General features: G+C 43.5%; 2 protein-coding genes across 8 annotated transcripts; both read right to left on the bottom strand.

Moving 5' to 3' along the window:
- Positions 1-606: 606 nt before the first annotated feature.
- Positions 607-8,723, bottom strand: TMED2 (transmembrane p24 trafficking protein 2). 2 transcript variants are annotated; one of them, XM_090063971.1, is made up of 5 exons: positions 8,424-8,723; positions 6,486-6,678; positions 6,072-6,092; positions 3,873-3,980; positions 607-2,160 (listed from the first exon to the last, which is right to left on the bottom strand). In XM_090063971.1, the coding sequence occupies exons 1-5, from the start codon at positions 8,691-8,693 to the stop codon at positions 2,036-2,038; spliced, it is 717 nt and encodes a 238-aa protein (XP_089920097.1). In that variant the 5' UTR covers positions 8,694-8,723; the 3' UTR covers positions 607-2,035. The 2 variants fall into 2 exon arrangements, with proteins under 2 accessions (XP_089920097.1, XP_089920098.1); XM_090063972.1 differs by lacking the exon at positions 6,072-6,092 and having other exon boundaries at positions 8,424-8,717.
- A 3,131-nt stretch (positions 8,724-11,854) lies between these two features.
- On the bottom strand, positions 11,855-18,430 carry LOC149857812 (uncharacterized). Of its 6 annotated transcripts, none has more exons than XM_090063029.1 (6): positions 17,758-17,946; positions 16,383-16,578; positions 15,195-15,277; positions 14,419-14,502; positions 13,743-13,826; positions 11,855-12,746 (listed from the first exon to the last, which is right to left on the bottom strand). In XM_090063029.1, the coding sequence occupies exons 3-6, from the start codon at positions 15,199-15,201 to the stop codon at positions 12,667-12,669; spliced, it is 255 nt and encodes an 84-aa protein (XP_089919155.1). In that variant the 5' UTR covers positions 15,202-15,277; positions 16,383-16,578; positions 17,758-17,946; the 3' UTR covers positions 11,855-12,666. The 6 variants fall into 6 exon arrangements, 1 of the variants encoding a protein (XP_089919155.1); XR_016444211.1 differs by adding an exon at positions 17,039-17,168 and having other exon boundaries at positions 11,856-13,826; XR_016444213.1 differs by having other exon boundaries at positions 11,856-13,142; positions 13,257-13,826; positions 17,758-17,942.
- Between the last annotated feature and the right edge of the window lie 1,003 nt (positions 18,431-19,433).

The following is a 19,433-nucleotide window of genomic DNA, read 5'->3' on the forward strand; positions in this document are numbered from 1 at the left end:
ACATCTGTGCGGATGTATTTGTTTTGTAAGTAGTCCAAGTGCTTTCATCAGTACCAAAAATTCTATGCTGTACACAAGGCTTTGAAAGTTAGAAGTGCTAACTAGCTCTTCAGTTCAGCCAGATTTCTGTTTTTATACAGTACAAGTATTATGGGTCATCAAGTGTTGTCAAGCCACTGGGTCTGCTGTTTTAAGTTTTAATTGGGATTACAAGAGGTGAAAAAAGCCTCTATGGAGCATTAATTTGTCCCCAAGCTTTTTAAATATTTTCTTTACAGCTTTTGAATACTTATCTGTAACCACTCACTAAACACTTCATACTAAAGAGAATAAAATGTTCAACTAGCTTTGCTTGCAACAGTCAAGTTTTCCTCATTTGATTAAGTGCAAAAACATGCCCACACTCGTACTTGAATTTTATTAGCAAAACCCATTAAGCTTGCAATTGCCCGCAGTTCCTCCTGCTCCACAAGAAAGAGCTATGTACGATGTATAAGCTAAGGTGCGTTCCTCTTTGCACTTATTTCAGAACAGCATTTAGAAAACAAAATCTCAGCTGTGAAGTAGAGACCCTCCTATTTGTGCATTGAGACACAAATACCAGGATTGATTTTTTTTAAGAATTTGTTTATTTAATCGAACCTGGGTCATATTTAGATTCACAAGCAATTTTAAATGTACATCTTAGAATTCAATTTTGAAGTGTTTCACACAAAAATATTGGCACACAACAGTTGCTTTAAAGGTGCAACAAACACCTTTTTGAAGCACTGCTGTCAGCGTCTGCCCAAGGTTGGAAAAGTTTACTTGGAACATGAAAACCTGTAACAAATTTTAAATTAATTGTACAAAACTGTTGTGTGTTACTTGTAGAGTTTCTCCCTTGAAAAGACCATACCCTACCCCCACCCCCCAAAAATAAGATTACAACTAATATACATCAGTCACAACATAATCCTGGCTCAGCACCCACACCAGACGCTTCTTTAATTTTTCAAATCCATTATCAGAAATCAAGAAAAGAAAGGAGTTGTTTATACAAAAACAAAAATCCACATGTGCCTGAAATAAAGAAAACACACCAATACTTAGCATTATGCTAATTATGACCAGATGATGGCAAAGAATGCCACTTAAATTAAAACGTAAGGGCTGCATAGCATTGCAATATACCTTCAAGAACCATTAACCCTTTGGCATCAGGAACCCACATTTCCTGAGCACTAATGCATTCTGCACAAGTGCCAAAAGTAAAAGCTTTGGACCTGAAAACACCAAGGGGCTAATAACTACGGCTTGCCAAGACACTGCACACAATTGGCTCTGCTAGTTAGAAACCTGTAAAAGACTAAAACCACATGATAACCATCTGATAATAAGAGCAGAGAATGTATTGTAATATCAATTTCTTTAATTAAAAAAAAATGTAGGGAATAAATCAGTGTAGTTAAGATAGTTACTGGATTTTTTTTTTTTTGATTTTTTTTTACAGTAACCAGGTATGCATACTATAGTGGAGTTGTCAGCTGTCTTCTATTCCTTATCAGAATAAAGTTCTGTTTCGTTTGCTCCTTCTTGGCAGTACATGGAAGCGAAGAGGGGTTTATTTTGATTCCATAACATCTACTGCAGAGTTAAAGATACGAAGAATGCAAACAGTCACGTTAGGGCCATGTACCGTTTCCCTAGACAGAATTGCGATGGATTATGAAAATAGAAAACACAAAAGTTAGAAAAGGACAGTAACATTGCTTATTACTACAGGAGAATTATAGCATTTGCAGTCTGTTGGACCTCGCTTAGCATACAGACTAGGCAGAGTTCAAGTGAAAAAAAAATTATGCCAATTAAGTGACAAGAGATTTGAGCACAGCTTTTGCTACAGAAGATATATAAAACCATTTCATTTTAACTAGGAAGGAACTTAAGCAAGTTTTATAGTTCAGAAAAGAGGGTTTAGAAACTAAGTGACTTTTTTGTGACCAAGATGTTTTGGTAGACGGTGAATTGAGAATTTGGGATCAGAACAGTTTTCTTAAACAACTCTTCGGACTTCAAAAAACCTCTTCAGGTAGTAGATTTGTCCCAGTGTCATGGCAACTAGTACAAGGGCTTCAAAGAATGACCAGAGGACCACTCTGCTGTTTGTGTTGTCATTAACTGTTGGAAGAAAAGAAAAAGGAACAGAACAAGTATATGACTAAAACATTTAAATAAGCCTGGTGTAGGACACTTCTCTGATGTCTACCAACCTTTAAAAGGCTGACGTGAAAAAACATGCTGGGAAGACTGTGACACGTTAGAAAAAAGTTAAATCCAACAGACATGTTTTGGGACTTCTAACATAAAACTGCAGCTACTGAAGTAGCCAAGGCCAAAAAGTAGATGTAGTATTTGCCAATACAATGTCAGCTCTCACTTGATTCACACTGTTCAGAGGGCAGAAATTTTCAAGCTACAACTCAAAATCACAAGTTGCAGCATCTGCATAAGAACACCTACTAACAGACTAGCTCACGTTGTATGGCAGCTGTACCTAGTGCCTCTTACTTCAGCTATATTCCTCTACCTTCTCCCTTGCCTTCTAAACCAGGAATTACTTTTTTCTTACCTCAAGGTCAAGCTGGTATACCAATTCACTCTCTCAAGGACTAGTGTTTGCTCTACAGACTTAGCATAGCTTCCAGTAATAATAATCACAGAAGAACAAGGGAAATATAGCCATCAACCAGTAAAAGCTGGTTGGTATGCAAATACATTAAATGCATAATTTGCTGTAAATATCCTGTCAAGAAGCTGTCACCTTCATGCAATTTGTAGACTGGTGTCATCTTGTAAAAACCAAGCACTTGCTGGTTTCATATTATGTGACACGTGATTTGCCTATTTAAAACATTCATAGTCATACAGCCTAATGTTATACCATCTAATTTCTATATCCTCTTAGAAAAAGGGACAGGCACCATCACAAAGACAGCAAATGGATAGGGCTCTCAGCAAAGTCATAATGCTTTTACAGTAATCACTGTTGTCTGCATAAAACACCATGACACACTTTTGCTGCCTATGCAATTCTGAACATGGACTACAAATGTCAAAACCAATGTACAGCAATACAATAACAGAAGAATTTAACTGAGCTAGTGTAAGCAATGCCCTCTCAAACTTACCTCTTGATATTTTCCCCTACCTTTTGCTTATGCTCTTCTTTATGAACTGCCTAACTAAGGAATTTTCAATCTCCCTGCACGAGGGGAAGTCTGTATAAATATACAGAGAATATTTACAAATTCAGCACTAATCCAAGTGGTGGAAAAATAGCTCCCTCTTCATTTCTGCCAGGCTTATTTTAATGCGTTCCTTAGCTTAGTGCTAGCAAAAGTGAAGACTGGATCATACCATGGCCCAAAGTTTGTTCACTGTACTCATGAGTAGTAAGAATTTCACTATCAACAGGACTACTCACAAAATAATTTGGCCAATTACAGTAAACCCACTTTGCTGTGCTGTATTTCAAGGACAAATAGATACAGCTGTCCAAACCCTTCCACTAGGAAATACGTCACTTGGTTTTCAGACCTTCAGGAACCAGACGTTGCTAACTATGAATAGTTCCTGCATTACCTTTCAGATGTTGCACCAGATGAGCAAATCCATTTTTTTAATATTAAAGCACCTGATTTAGCAAGCAGGTCTCAATGTGTCATGATGTCACTTTTTTCATTAGCAAGAGGACCACCTTTTTCAGAACATTCCCAAACTCTCAAATACCTGAGGTGGTTTCTTGATAGCTTCCCTAAAGCTCAACATCTTCTACCATGTACAGCAGATTAAAGGATTAAACAGCACACAAATCAAACAGAAACACATACTTGCTCTATGTATTCTCTCGCGAACTTCCATGTATTCCTGTTCATGCTTTACAGCCGTCATGGCCACTGCTAACTCATTAATCATCTCTTCTAGCTTGTTTTGATGAGCTGCAGAATAATTCAAAAGGTGTCAGAGTTCGTATCATAGAGATCCCCTCCCTCCCCCCCAAAAAAACTCTTCCTCCTGAAAGTAGATGAACAGGTATATTTGACTCCATACTACACTCAGGGTCCCCCTACAGCAGAAAGCTTTCTTCCTTGTAGCAGGAAGAATTCTGTAAAAGATCTGTTGACACTAATGGGAATGATATTTCTATGAACCTTTAATATTCAAAGAACAGTCTGACCGATTTCAAACAATCTTTACAATCCTACTTTAAGTGGACCACTTTCTCCATGATGTCTAGCTTGGAGATCAAAGCAGAGGCAAGTGTTTTTAAAGTCAATACTGACAGACTATCCATAGTACAGATACTCCCAGAGAAGCAGAGTACAAAATTTAACCACATGGAATCAGTTTAATATCATGCCAGTTAGTGCCTATCCCATAAAATTATCTTCAAACAAATAATACAGAATTTTAATGCTACCTTCCCGACAGCACAGTGACTGACAATTTAATTCAATTCATGATGGTGTCTAAACAAGATGAATTTCTGAAGATACACACTTGGCTACCTCTCTGACCTTTGTTTATAGTGGTTACATGAGGTACAAGGCCATCAGCGCTTGAGAAAAACCTCTGCCTTTTCAAATTCGGAACACTGGCTTTGGATGCTTCAGCAAGTGAAAGAATCAGGAGATCCAGGATTCAGTGGTTTACCTGGTCCACAGTCAAATCATTACTTGCCTTCACTGCTCAGACTAACAGCCAACTCTATAAACATATAAACTGTGGAAACTTATACAAAAGTTTTCTAGCGCCAAGAAGAGTTTCAGTTCACTGGTTCAGAGGCTCTGAACTCCACTACTAACTATTAGAATAGCCTGTAAGCAACATACAAGACTTTTGGGGGAATACTCAACCCCAGAGAAAAAAACATATACTGCTTCTGCATATAAAAAGCAGAGATTTTAGACCCTACTTTAAAAATCTATGTATAACTACCTTTCTGTCTCTCTCTCAACAAGAAACTGTTCAAAATCCACACTTATTTAAAAAATAATGAAAAAGAATTATACAAGTGATCTTCAAAAAAAAATCTTTATAAAAATGTAGCAATGCTAACCTTACAGTTATCCAGGTATACCACCCATTGCCAATTGATTACTGAAATATGGGTAGCCTCTTATCAAGAGCAGAGATGAGAGGCCTGAGGAAGGGTACTTTGATACCCAAAAGCTCGTGTATGTCTATACCAAGCATACAGACATCATCCACAAGAACTCTTTACTCTATTAAATGTCTAAACAAGATGACAGATACTTATAGGCAAGCACTTCCCTTAAACAAGAGAAACTAGCCTTGTATCAGTATTCTGTACAATAAGTGTGCGCCAGTCAGACTTGTGGGAATCCTTTAACTGTAACTTTTATTGAATGAGAACATAGGCAATTAGGAAATTGTTAAGTACTTGGTGGGGAGGGAGGTGGCAGGGGGCGAAAAAGCAAAACCAAGCTCTCACATCACACATAGGTTAAATATTTGCTAAAAGGGGTACTGAACTGCTTATCTTCCAAATAATTTTACAGTTCAATCTATTCACCACAGAATTCAACTATCTAGTATGCCATACTCAACATTTTTCACTTGCAGGTTATGCATTAGCTGTAATATTCCAAGGAAATTATTCTTCCAGCCCTGCATGCCCTTAATCCTCCAAACCCACTTTAAAATCAGAAAACTAACAACTATGGCATATCTAAAGTAACTGAATGTTCAGTGTTTTAATTGAATTCCACTTTACACAAACTCCTGACGATGTTTCCTTCATAGCCATAAATAACCCCCTGAAGATAAATGCTCATGAAGAGTTCCAGGGTCTTATCCCAAGAGATGCTGTTGATCTAAACCTCTCAAAGGAAGCTGCAGGTGTTCAGCACCGCTCCGAATCAGACCTTACTTTTGTGTAGTTTAATAAAAAGACATTCTCATGCTACAAACAGATGTTAAAGAGAAAAAGCATAAGTTAGGTGTTAGTGAATAAAGATATGCAAAAGACAAGATGCCAAGGAGCTTTCAAAAAGCAGTAAACATACCATCCCAGGTATCTCCACCACCTAGGGGAAAGTGTAAGAGATGAACACAAGTACAGGGCAAAAGGCTGCAGATAAAATAGTAATTTACATGGCTAAGAGAAAACTACATATTAGCACACTTATCCAAAGACCTCAACTCATGTACATAGTAATCTAGATACTGCTGAACATGAACTGGAAATCGGAGAATGAAACTGAGGAAAAGACTTAAGGGTGAAAGCATTAGTTTCTGCACATAGCTGAGTGGTTCCCTGGTCACTAAGTTGCTTAGTGTAATCTAAAACACAGTGATCCTTTTTAGCTGCCAAGTAAATAAACTGAATGAATGTCTTGGCATTCTGAGATCTCTAGCAGGTGTTTTGGACTGATGCGCAAGGAAGTCAGAACCATTTTCCTTCCAGAAGCTCCCCTCACCTTCTGTCTCCATGTCTTGCCCTTTTGGAGCTTCTCCAATATCAATAGTGAACATCACTATTTTAGGAGTCATGGTGGACATTCTGTTGCTGAAGCAAAACTTATAAGTTCCATCCATGTGAGCAGCAAATGTGTATTTTCCATTGGATTCTCGATCCCCTTTGTAAATCCCTTTATTATCAGGTCCTGTAATCTGGGGGCAAAAAAATCATTTCAAGACAGGCACACAATAGTGAAATCATGAATTAAAAGGAAATAAAAACAAACAAACTCAAGACATTCTCTCTAGATACTGCAATCCTAAATGACATTTCTCCAATTTGCATCAGAAAACACCTATTTAAGAAGCTATGTGAATGCTTCTCTAACAGCCAAGACATGCAAAACTCTTGCAACACTAGCAAAAAAAATTGTATTCAGTCGTAACTGAAGCTCCAGTCTATTTACAGCCTTGCAAGTTAGTAATGCAAATGACTGCAGAGAAAATACAGAAACCTTAGGTCAGAAAAAAATACTTATTGTAACAAATCATTATCATTCTTAGGTGTACATTTCTATGTTGTTGCAGAGGAAATGGAGCCAATGTACTGACCACTACATCCTTAAGACTCTTGTGCCCAAAACTAGAAGTGCTGACCCCAGTCTCTTGTTATGCGTTGTCTCCAATTTAAATTGGATTTGATCATTTTCTTTACCTTCCTCTCCTGTGGTGTAATACTGCTACATTTTTTTAATACAAGTATCATAAACTTCTGTCCATCCTGAGAGATTACTGCATTTGTGGTTGATGAAGCAATATCACTTGCAGGGGCAGTTGAAAAACATCCCATGAAAAGAATGTTTAGAGTCCATCAGACTCCAAAATCAACACAAGAGAATCTTTTGTTGAAAATTAAAAAAAAAACAAACCAACAACAACAACAACCACAAAAAAAGCCTACCGTTCAAAGGATGTCTGTCAAAACTGATTTCAAGTTAGACTCCCATTCATGCCTCAAGAGAGAGAAACTTACAATCACCCGAACTAATCGGCACTATTGTACCAGAAGCAACCCCAGGCCGCATCCTGTGCTAACCTAAGCCTCATCTCCAGACAATTGCAGGGTTCAGCATAGAAGCCAAGTTTTTAGAGAACTGTTCTGTAAGCAACAAGACTACACAGAGCTGCCCCCTTTCTCAGGGCTTTGACACAGTGACAATAAAAAGCAGTTTGGCCTCAGACTACCTGCTCTGCAGAAGCAAATGAACCTTTCCTGCGGTTTGGGGGGCTCTAGTCACCAGCAGCTGCACTGGATGATCTGACCCTGCTTCTGCCCAACAGGAATTTGGCCAACTAGCACAAAAAAATAAACTGCAAGCAGACCTCCACAGAGATCACGTGACCATCCCAGCAACTGTGAGCAACTTGCTTGCCTTTGGATTCCCCTTGACTGCAGCCCCACGCTCTAACCCACCGGCCCCCCACTAACCCACTGGCAGAACCCATCTCAGCTCCTCAACAACATGCTCCAGGGAGCTGGCAGACTGGATCCCTCCTCCCGCTCTCCACACAACAGCTCTTTGCTCTCACACCTTTCCTTTCCCTCTTGGGGCAATTCAGCAGCAGCACACGGGCCTGATGCCCACAGGCCTCTTCAGTCCACAAAGGATACGCACGTGGGCCCACCCCAAACCACTGAGCCGCTCTGTTCTGGGAGGGGGCCTTAAATGGTCTGAACGTGGGTCTCGGCCCACCCAGACAACTGTGACCCTCCCGCTCCCGGGGACAAATGAAGCACACAGCCGGGAAGGGAGCAGGGTGGCAGGGCACTAAGACGGGCGCCAAGCAGGGGGAACAAAGGAGCGCCCTGTCCCCTGCACCACGGGCCCTCGAGCGAGTCCAAGGACCCGGCAGACGCCTCCCGGCGGCCCCCAGCCTCGGCCCGGCCCGGCCCGCACCTCCACGTCGATGTCGAGGAAGCCGCCCTCGGCCACCTCGAAGATGAGCCCCATTTTGGTGCCGGACGGGACGCGCTCCAGAAAGCACTCCTCGGCGTGTGCGTCGATGCTCACGAAGTAGCCGGCCACGGGGACCGCCAGCGCGGCCAGCAACGCCAGCAGCGCCGGCACCGGCGACATGGCGAAGCCCAGCAGGGACCGAGCGGCGGGGCAGGAGGGGGCACTTCCGGCCCAGGCCGCGCCCCTTCCGGGCACGGGGCCGCCGCTCATAGGCCTGGACGCAGCCGCTGCCACGTACGACGCTGAAGAGAGGCGCTACCCGAGCGCGAAGCTGAAGGAGCCCGTGCAGCGCAGGGGGCGGGGTGGTAGCCACGCGGGCCAATCCGCGCCGTGCGGGGAACGGACGGCGGGCAGAAGGGTCCAAACCGCGCAGGGCGGATTTAAAGGGCTCATGCACCGAACAGCGCCACAAACTTCAGGCCGGTCCCATTCTCGAGGACTCTGCAGCAGATCCCTAGGCTGAGAGGCGTCGTCGGAGCTGGACCAGGTGTGACCTCCTGAGGTCCTTTCCAACCCTCATTTTCTATGATTCTATAAAAAGTGCCAAGCAGCTATCGAATTGTTACATTTCCAAGCACTAACTCCAGAGCTAGTTTCAACCCAGTTTTAATTTAAAAGTGTAACAAGGCTCTACCTCTCCCTCGCTGGAGCAACAGAGGGAGAGGGTGAGTATCTGCTCACAGTAGTGACTTCTGTTTTGTTGGCACTTCTGAATTCCACTTCTTAAGAGGAACATAACAAAACAACAATAATCACAAGATAGGAAAGGAACAAAAGACTGCATGTTTTTGTTGTTCTTGAGAGGCTCTAAATACAACAGCGTGATGAGACCACGTTCCCAAATACACAAATGGGGAGCAGCCAAAGAACTGATGTGATCAGGAACTGCATGAGGTTAAGCTTTTCCTAGCGATTTGCATGTTTCAGCTGAAATTTGTACACTGAGTTTTGCCTACATTTTATAACTAATGGAAATGAGAATATTTGCTGCCTATCACTGAAGCTATAGTGAAGCTCAGTGTCAGCCAGGGTTCATCAACAAGAGTCTAATGCCGCGATTTCCAGTTTGGGTGCTGCAGTACCCAGGGGGGCCACCAGATACCTTGAAGGTGCCTCCAGGTGTGAGGAGATAAGCACAAACTGAGCCTTGCCCCTGCCTTACCCCTACTGCCTGGGTGTTCTCCAAGGAGGTCAGAACTGTAATATATAAATTAATTGTTTAAATTAGGAATTAACAAGTTACTGAAAGTGCCTTGAGATAAGTGAGTCTGAAAACCAGTGGTCTAACGCGAGGACAGTTCTTTATTTGCATGAATCCTCCACAGAAAGTATGTAGAACTGGCTGCATTGTTACGTAAGTTGCAGACTGGGGCTGTCAGCGCACATCAAATAGAATAATTGGGAGCTTGATGTGCCCTGTGACAGGTCACCCAGAGCCCACTGACACAATTAAATTACTTTACCTGATCTCAGTAGGCTTCAGATCCAGCCCTAATATGCATTGTTTTCAGTCATTAGTGAGAGCTGGTGAGGTTCTACTGCACCACTCTTGCCACATAGCTGGGCAATTGCCAATTACAGTCCCAATTGCCACTAGCCTATTCTATTTGCTTCTTTTCTCCCTCTGGAAGGATGCATATCAAGGTTGGGCAGCCCTTTCACACTGACTCTGGTTTTGGCACCTCCCCCCCCCCAGTCTCCCCCCCCCCAGTCTCCAACCCTTTGGGTTTCTTTATCCCAAATATACTAATTTCTGAGATGTTCTGGTATTCTCTTCCATGTGGTCTTACATTACTATTGCTTTTCATGCCTTCATAAGCAGTATATTCCTGGAAGTGATGACTGCTGTTATTCGTGCTCATGCATTTTTTAGGCTGCATTGGGTCTTATCCTGCAGTGCTCTTGTCCAATAAAATGTTAATGAACTTACACTGTGGAAGTGGATTTTTGATGAATAGTCTAAATGAAGTTTTTTTGTTACTCTTGTCATTTAAAGAAGTAGGTTGTCAAAGTCGAATCATTTGGGAGTGTTTTCTTTGAGATGCACACATACAGAGAAGTTGGGTGATTTTACCACTCGTGATGAGACATAATGTGATGCTGATAACAAGGAATGAATCAGTTTATTTGCCTCCATGTCCAAACCCTGCCGTGTTTGGGTATAATTCATGGGGACAAAAAACTGGAAGAAGCCTCCCCAGCCATTGAGTCCAGGCTCTTGCATCCACATGTTACTATTAGTCCCAAAGGGGCCCCAGGAACATCTGCTGCAGCTCTTTTGAAGTACTGCAGCCTCAAAGTACCCTGAAACCCCCAGCTCTGATGGCCTACAGGTAAAGAACTGGGGAAGAAAAAGAGTACAAATAATTTCCCATAGTACTGAGGAAAGCAAAAACCCTCTATGCTCCTATTCCAGCTGGAAATACCTTCCTGATCAGCTTGGATAATTGGTTTGGATAGACATGCCCCTAGACTTCAAACTATCCATTCCTCTCAGTCAACATTTTATGTGCATGTGTGATCAGTCTATAAGCCAACATCTAGAAACAGTAACTCATGCCCTTTCTTTTAAACCATTTTCCCGCCCCATAATCCTATCTCATTGTATTTGCATCTTGCCCCACGCTTTTACCATGAAGTTTATGAAATAAATGGCAGAACTAGGGCCTAAACTAGTGTGATGTTTGACTTAATCCCTAAAGCATTCAATACACTATTAAGGCTACTGTAAATAATTTTCCACACACAGTTGCAAGCTAAAAATAAATAAATAAATACAAATGTATTAATAAATCTGCTGTTGTGTATGTGTGCACACATCCATATAAAATTGAAACTATGAAGAGAAAATTACCTCCAGATTAAATTAGACCCTTACTGTTAATTTTAGTAAGATCACTCAGGGCATTATGTTGTGGTATTTGACAGCTTAGACCCAAAAGGGGAAAAAAAAAAAAAAAAAAAAAAGCATGGATTAATCCAGCAAGAGAAGGAAAGCAGTTTCAACCAGGGGGTTGGGACACCCTTGGTTGCCAACAGAACCTCTTAACAGTCCCCTGAGATGTGAGGAGATAAGGTGTAAGGAGATAAAGACAGACTAAGTAAATGAACCCAGGCCTGCCTGAACATCCTCCAGCCCTTCTGCAAGTAGGCAAGCATTGATTGTAATGTATAAATCAGTTTTTGAAAACTGGGTGCTACCACTCAGTTCACAAGAGCTATGGATGGTCTCTCAAGGGGGGGGATCTTTCATTGCAAAAAAGTCCAGAAAGGTTGAGACCCAATGTCCCATTATGCATAAAGACCTCCTGACTCTTGGCACTGGATTTATGACCCAGTCCTGATATCTTGTTCTGGGCAGACCCAAAGCGTCAGACCAACTCCAACTTCTTCCATTCAATAATAGGCAAATTTTATTGATATACAGTGATAGCAGATAAGAATAGTGTAGGCAAAGCAAAATAAATAAATAAAAATACACCCCTTCCCCAGTTCTGTGCCACCCTCAGGACTGGTAGATAAGTAGAAGAAAAGTAAAGTATATCTGGCCAATACACAAACACTACCCTGTGGTTTTAGCTTGAAGTATGCCAGCTATCGGCAGCCTAGAGGTCGAAGGCCGATGCCCACTCCCCACAATGGGGTGGGTGAAACAGGCTAGTGGTGTGCCATCTGCCCATGGTGACCTCAGGATACACCCCCACAAGATCACTCCTTCTGTATTCTCTTTCTCCTCTGATGACTCTTCATTTCTGGGAATCATCAATCGGTTTTCCTGTGGTTGTCGTACTGTCCATGTTCTGTTCTGCCGGTATAGTTGTTTGGTTCCACAAACCCATCATATGCATACAACCTCAATTTGGTCATTTACTGGTGTCTTAATTTGGGCAACCCCAGCCTAATTTGGTAAGTCCACCAAAACCAGAATTCCCAAGGGTTTTTACAGCTGGGCACTATACCCTGGCACCAATGCAGCAAGCCTATATTTTGTTATGGAACAGTTTGGATGTTTTTAAATTCCCAGGATGCGTATGCCCGCTTGTCTGTTGGCCTCAGACACGGTATCTGCCCTGAAGGCTATGAAACTGTGTCACAAACAGGCTTTTAGAAACCAGTTAACCTTTGCCAATTAAGCCTGAACCATTGTTCCAATGCAATATCTACTCTAGCTACAAGCCAGTTCCTAAAAGCTAATCTCTATAATTTTCAAGTCATCACTGACTGCCATAGATGCCTTTGTACCTCCTGGTACAAAACAGGAGCCTAAAAAAAATTGATAGCAGCAATTAAGCAGGTGGTGTTCTGATACCATAACCCATTGTATGCCATTGTCTTGTCTGAGAAAGTCAGCTGTTTGGCATAGGGACCATCTTACTCTGTGCTATTAACAGTCCCTACCACACTGAAATTCTAATTCATGGCTAGGGCTCTCACTTCTCATCCAATGCCTCCTGTACTAACTCAGACAGTAGTGGCAAAGGCATGAGAACTTTTTTAGGCAATACATAATTAACTTACGAAATTCACTGTCACAGGAGGTGGAGGCAGGTAGCATAGCCAGGTTCAAAGGAGGAATGGATAAATTCATGGATGATAGGAGATGGATCACTCTAGAGAATCAGGTTCAATGCTCTTCTTCTAAAGCATCTATTTCTGTCGCTGTCAGAGATTGGTCTGACTCAGTATGACACTTGGGTTCTGACACTGCACATCCACTAAACTACTACCCTCCAGGACCCAACAACAGAAATGGTCTCATCCAGAAAAACTCACTTAAGAGATGGGCCCTGATCCTGCCCGTGCACAAGTTATCTTTACTTGGACTGTCTTCTTCAAATGAATACCTAGGTGTTTACTCAAGACAGGGCTGAAGTATTTTCTTATCCACCAACTAGGAAGTGGCTGGTAACAACAAAAAGCTTGCTGTGACAGAGCAGCAGCTATGCCCCGCCATGAGAGACTAAAAACAAGCAGATTCCATGGAACAGGGAGCCTCTGCATGCTAAGCTACTTACCAAGGCAGGGTTTGGAGGTCCAGACTAGTTACCAGTACCAGCTGTGGCGTGGAAAAGTGGCAGACTGGAAGTTATGCTGATAGGCTCAAGCAGCGAGGAGAGTTAAGTGCTGGATCAGGCAGGTATGTGTTTTCCCCAGGGAAGGGAAGAGGGCAGGAGAGAGTCTCCTACAACTGCATGGAGCTGCAGTGTTTACCTGCCAGACCAAGATGGCAGCAAGTACAAGAGTGAAGATCCAACTTACCTGGCATGAGACTGAATGCAAGAGGGTTCCTCAGTGTCCAAAGGGGATTCTTAGTGGTAAGTGAAGGTGCTTCAGGAGAGTTACCTGTAGAAGGGAAGAAAACAGGGCACAGTTAAGAGCCGATCCTGTGACCACGGGATTCCCTGTCAGTATGGAGATAATTAAGGGCCAGAGGCACCGGGGACCTCTTGGGTTATGAGTCCTTTTCGGCAGCTGAGGAGATGGAAACAAAAAAGGGAAGAACGTCAAACCTGGGGGAGTAGCAAAGAAACCTGAATAAGAGGGATGCCAAGACCAGTAAGGACAGCACTTGGTCAAGAAGTGATTCGTTTTAGATGTGGTATGGTAGGGCATAAGCTTATTTTTTTAGAGGCTAAAAAACAAGCACATGCCACAGAATGGAGAGTCTCTGCACGCTAAGATACTTACCAAGGTGGGGTCTGGAGCTCTGGACTCTAATTACCAGTGCCAACTGTGACACAGAGAAGCAGCAAACTGGAAATTATGCTGATAAGCTCAAACAGCCAGGTGAGTTAAATGCCAGGTTGGGCAGGCACGTGTTTTCCCTAGAAAGGGGAAGCTGGCAGGGCCAAGTCTCCTGCAACCGCACAGAGGTGCAGCGTCTACTTGGCTGGACCAAGACAGCAGCAAGTAGAAGAACAAAGATTTGACTTACCTGGTGTGAGACTGAATGCAAGAGGGTTCCTCTGTATCTGATGGGGATTTTTAGTGGCGAGCGAAGGTGTTTTGGGAGAATTACCTGAAGGATTAAAGAAAACAGGGCACAGATAAGGAAGGAATACCCTCTGAGTATGGAGCTAATTAAGGGCCAGAGGCACCAGGGATATTGATGGGTGACTGACGGTGCCACCTGATACCCTGAGAGCCCTACAGGCCACGAGTTAAGACGTGGAATATTTGCCTAGAACAAATTCAGAGTACTCTGGGAAATACAAGGGAATAAGCAACACTGCAACTTACTAGACTGTGGAAACCCTTTGGGAGGGTGCATCCTATCATTGGCTATACCCATCATTTCAAATACCAAAGACTGAGCTAGAATCTCTCATTAAGACTGTAAACAAGGTCCTCAATGAAGAAGGCACCTGGGAGAGACTGGGCCAGAAATGTTAAAAGGAAGAGTAACTGAACTGGTGGATGAAGAGCAAATGGATTGTAGTTTTGGGCAACTAAAGGGGCTCCAAAACCCATCGTGCAGGTGAAAATTGGCTCCATGATTGTGCCAGCACGTCTCGATTCAGGATGTGCAAAATATGATTAGTGAAGGAATAATTGATCCGGGAGGGTGAAGCAGGCAGGTCGAGCAGGTGTGTGTGTTCTGCAAAGATGGGACGCAGGCTGGGGCAAGTCTCCTGCCACTGCACAGAGGTGCAGTGCCTACCTGGCCAGTCCAAAATAGCAGCAAGTAGAAAAAGCAAAGATTTGACTTACCTGGCATTGGACTGAATATGAGAGGGTTCCTCAGAGTCCAATGGGGATTCTTAGTGGTGAGTGACAGTGCTTCAGGAGAATTACTGGGAGAAGGGAGAAAAACAGGGCCAAGTTAGAGTATCTGATTAAGATTGTAAACAAGGTCCTTGATGAACAAGGCACCCAGAACACCTAGAGTGGTGAGGGCAGGGTATGGGGATGGCGGAGCCCTGCAAAGAAGCCAAAGTAAGATCAAGCTGATCTACCTCCTGTTTTACATCTTTCTTTTTGTTTTGTTGGGGGGGTGGGGAAAAAAGAGAGGTGTTGACAACAAGGCATGGCAGGAAAGTTCCAGAAAGGGAGGACTATCAAGTCCAGGCAGATTGACCACAACATTCAAACATCAGAAGCCAGATCTTCTACAATAACTGTGTATGTCTATATCAACCATATAGACCTCATCCACAAGAACTCTTTACTCTATCAATTGTCTAAACAAGCTGAAAGATACTTACAGGCAAGCGCTCCCCTTAAACAAGAGAACCCAGCCCTGTATCAGTAGTCTGTGCAATAAGTGTGACAGCCAGACTTGAGAGAATCATAGATTTCATAGACATTAGGGCGGGAAGGGACCTCGGGAGATCATCGAATCCAGCCCCCTGCCCAAAGGGCAGGAAGTCAGCTGGGGTCATAGGATCCCAGCAAGATAAGCATCCAATTTACTCCTTTAACTGTAACTTTTGTTGACGAGAACATAAACAATTAGGAAACTGTTAAGTATCTTGGGGGGGGGGGGAAAACCATGCTCTCACATCATACATGGATTAAATATTTGCTAAAAATACGTACTCAACTGGTAGGGATTTTCTAAATAATGTTACAATTTGATCTATTTACCACAGAATTCAACTATCTGGTATAACACACGCAACATTTCTCATTTACAGGTTATGCATTAGCTGTTATATTCCTTATAAAGGAAGTGATTCCTCCACCCCTGCATGCTTTCCAAACCCACTTCAATAACAGAAAACTAACAACTATGGGCATATCTAAAGTTACTGAATGTTCAACATTTTAGCTGAATTCCACTTTAACCAGCCAACTCAATGGACTGAATACACCTTGGAATTCTGCAATCTCTAACAGGCATTTTGAACTGATGCGCTAGGAGATCAAAACCATTTCCCTTCCAGAAGCTCCCCTCACCTTCTGTCTCCATGTCTTGCCCTTGTAGAGCTTCTCCAATACCAATAGTGAAGCTCATTATCTTAGGAATCAGGGTGGCTCCCATTCTGTTGCTGAAGCAAAACTTCTAAATTCCATTCATGTGAGCAGCAAATGTGTAGTTTCCATCGGATTCTCTTTCAACTTTGTAAATCACTTGATTATCAGGTCTTATAATCTGGAGGCAAAAAGATAATATCATGACAGGCACACAATAGTGAAATCATGAATTAAAAAATAAATAGAAGCAAACAAACTAAAGTCAAGACATTCTCTCTAGACAGTACAATCCTAAATGATATTATTCTTCCAATTTACATCAGAACTCAGAAAACACTTATTTAAGAAGCTATGTGAATGCCTTTCTACCAGCCAAGATGTGCAAAACTCTTGCACTCGCAAAACACATTGTATTCAGGTCATAACTGAAGCTTTAGTCTACCTACAACCTTGCATGTTCATAATGCAAATAAACGCAGAGAAAATACCTCAGAAAAAAGGACTTGGTGTAATGAATCATTATTGTTCTTGGGTCTATATTTCTATATTGTTGCAGAGGAAACGGAACCAGTGCGCCGACCACTATGTCCTTAAGCCTCCTGTCCCCAAAACTAGAAGCACTGACCCAAGTTTCTTACCTTAGTTACGTTACCTTCTGTGGTCTCCAATTTAAATTGGATTTGTTTTCTTTACTTCTCTCTCCCATGGTACAACACTACTAAATCCTCTCCCGTGGTCAGAGCCGTCCCTCGGGGTGTGCAGAACAGCCTGTGGGGGTTGGGGGCGGCAAGCTGACGAAGCCCAGAGCTGGCGGCACGCGGTGGGGCCTATACACCACTGTCCGTAGCTTTCCCCCTCCAAAGCACAGGGCCCAGGGCACTTGCCCCAGTTCACACCCCCTTAGGAACAGCCCTGCCCATGGTATAATACCCATTTTTTTTTCATACAATGGACATAAATCCAGCACATCCCTAAGAGATACTGGCATTTGCAGTTGCCAAAGCAATATAATTTGTTGGGGCAGTTGAAAAACATCCCACGACAAGAACATTAAGTCCATCAGACTCAAAATCAGGATTCAAGGGTGTAGTGGGATCTACTAAGAACAAAACCAACATCAACTCCTGCACTACAAAGTGCAGGTATGAAGGGTCTTTCACCCAGGGACACACTTTTTATTGAAAACAAGAATTAAACCGAGGCTTCCTGACCAGGAATTTCAGTCGATTTCATGTCAATGAAACCCACCCCGCAGGAACCTGCTCAAAGGCTCGGGGGAGCAGACGCCGCCTCCCCCGGCTAAGACCAGGGCAGCGCCCCCCACACCCTCCCCGCGCCCCTCAGCCCCGGCCCGCACCTCCACGTTGATGTCGAGATAGCCACCCTCGACCACCTCGAAGATGAGCCCCATCTTGGTGCCGGCCAGAACGCGCTCCGGGAAGCACTCCTCAGTGTACGCATCAATGCTCACAAAGCAACCGAACGTGAAAGCCACCAGCACCATCAACATGGCGGAGCTTAGCGAATCACTTCCAGTCCAGACCACGCCTCTTCCGGGCTCGGGGCCGTCCCTCATAGGCCCCCCTGCCACGTATGGGCCTGAGCTACGGCGGCCGGCGAGGGACGCCGCAAAGTGGCGCTGGAGGTTGAGGGAGGGAGGATAGGCGGGTGGGCCAATAAACAATCTATTTTTAATTAGATGCTGTTCAATTAACAGAAGCGATGGAGGGGGCTTGAGAAGGACGGGTCTTGATTTGCACGACTTCTCCATTGAAAGTGTGCAGAACTGGCTGCATTCGGTACATGAGTTGCACATTTGCTGCAGGTCAGCTAGAAATGGCTTCAGGAGTAAAGACATGAATTGGGAGCTGGACGTGCCCTGCGACAGCTCGCCCGGAGCCCGTGCACACAATTAAATGACTTGACCTGATCTCGGTAGGCTTCACATCAGGCCCCAGTTTGCATTGTTTCCACCGCCAGCAAGGTGAACCGGCGAGGTCCTATTCCACGGGCTGTCTCCACTTAGTGCTCTTCGTTGCAACAGAAAAAATAAGTGTTAAGTGAAACTGAATGTTTTTGACAAATCAAAATGGTGACTGAGCGTTACGACAAGACTTGCCAAGCGATAAGTGGAGTCGGGTATCAGTTTAAAATGAGTATTGTAGCAAAATGGCACCAAGTGAAACCGTGTTAGGCAGGGCTTGTCTGCGCCGCTTTGGCGCTGACCTCTGTAAAGCTGGGTACAGTCCCTGAGTGCCACTAGCTTATTCTGTTTGCTACTTTTCTCCCTCTGCAAGGATGCATGTCAAAGGCTGGGCAGCCCTTTCTCATTGGCTGTCTTGGCACCCCCCTCCCCTACAAATCTCCACCCGTTGGGTTTCTTTATCCCAGATAGTTACTCATCTCAGAGATGCCCTGGTATTGCCTTTCATGTGACCTTATGTTACTATTGCTTTGCATGCCTTCATAAGCAATATGTTCCTGGAAGTGATGACTGTGCTGTTATTCACCCTCATGCATTTTCTAGTCTGCACTGGGACTTATCCTGCAGTGCCCCTTCCCACTAAAACGTTAATGACCATACAGTGTGGAAGTGGATTTTTGATGAATAATCTGGATGGGGGGGTTGTTACTCCTGCCATGTGAAGAGGCAGGTTGTCAAAGTTCAATCGTTTGGGACTGTTTTCTTTGCAATCCACGGATGGGGAAGTTGGTGATTTTACCACTTGTGATGGGACGTAACATGATGCTGATAACACGGAGTGAATCAGATTGTCTATTTCCATGTCCCAACCCTGCGGTGTTTGGGTGTATTCATGGGGACAAAAGACTGGAAGAGGCCTCCCAGGCCATTGAGTCCAGGCTCTTGCGTCCACAGGCGACTGTTGGTCTCAAAGGGTCCCCAGGAGCATCTGCTCCAGCTCTTCTGAGGTACTGCAGTCTCAAAGCACCCCCAAACCCCCTGCTAATTGAACCATGGGAAACCTCTCCTTTTTGTATGCCAAGAAATAAGATACAATGTCTCGCTAATTA

The sequence above is a fragment of the Crocodylus siamensis genome, chromosome 9, assembly GCF_052110815.1.
Source record: "Crocodylus siamensis isolate JL-2025a chromosome 9, ASM5211081v1, whole genome shotgun sequence".
In the NCBI taxonomy this organism is placed as follows: Eukaryota; Metazoa; Chordata; order Crocodylia; family Crocodylidae; genus Crocodylus; species Crocodylus siamensis.

Excerpts from the sequence above, each read along its gene's own strand:
- LOC149857812 (XM_090063029.1), bottom strand. Across the intron at positions 13,827-14,418 it reads TGCATTCAGTCTCACACCAG|GTAACTCTCCTGAAGCACCT; the intron begins GTAAGTCAAATC and ends TCCCTTCTACAG. Across the intron at positions 12,747-13,742 it reads TGCATTCAGTCTCATGCCAG|GCTCCTGTTTTGTACCAGGA; the intron begins GTAAGTTGGATC and ends AATTTTTTTTAG.
- TMED2 (XM_090063971.1), bottom strand. The coding sequence starts at position 8,693 with ATGAGCGGCGGCCCCGTGCCCGGAAGGGGCGCGGCCTGGGCCGGAAGT. Across the intron at positions 6,679-8,423 it reads TCCTCGACATCGACGTGGAG|ATTACAGGACCTGATAATAA; the intron begins GTGCGGGCCGGG and ends TTTTGCCCCCAG. Across the intron at positions 2,161-3,872 it reads CGAGAGAATACATAGAGCAA|TTAATGACAACACAAACAGC; the intron begins GTATGTGTTTCT and ends TTCTTCCAACAG.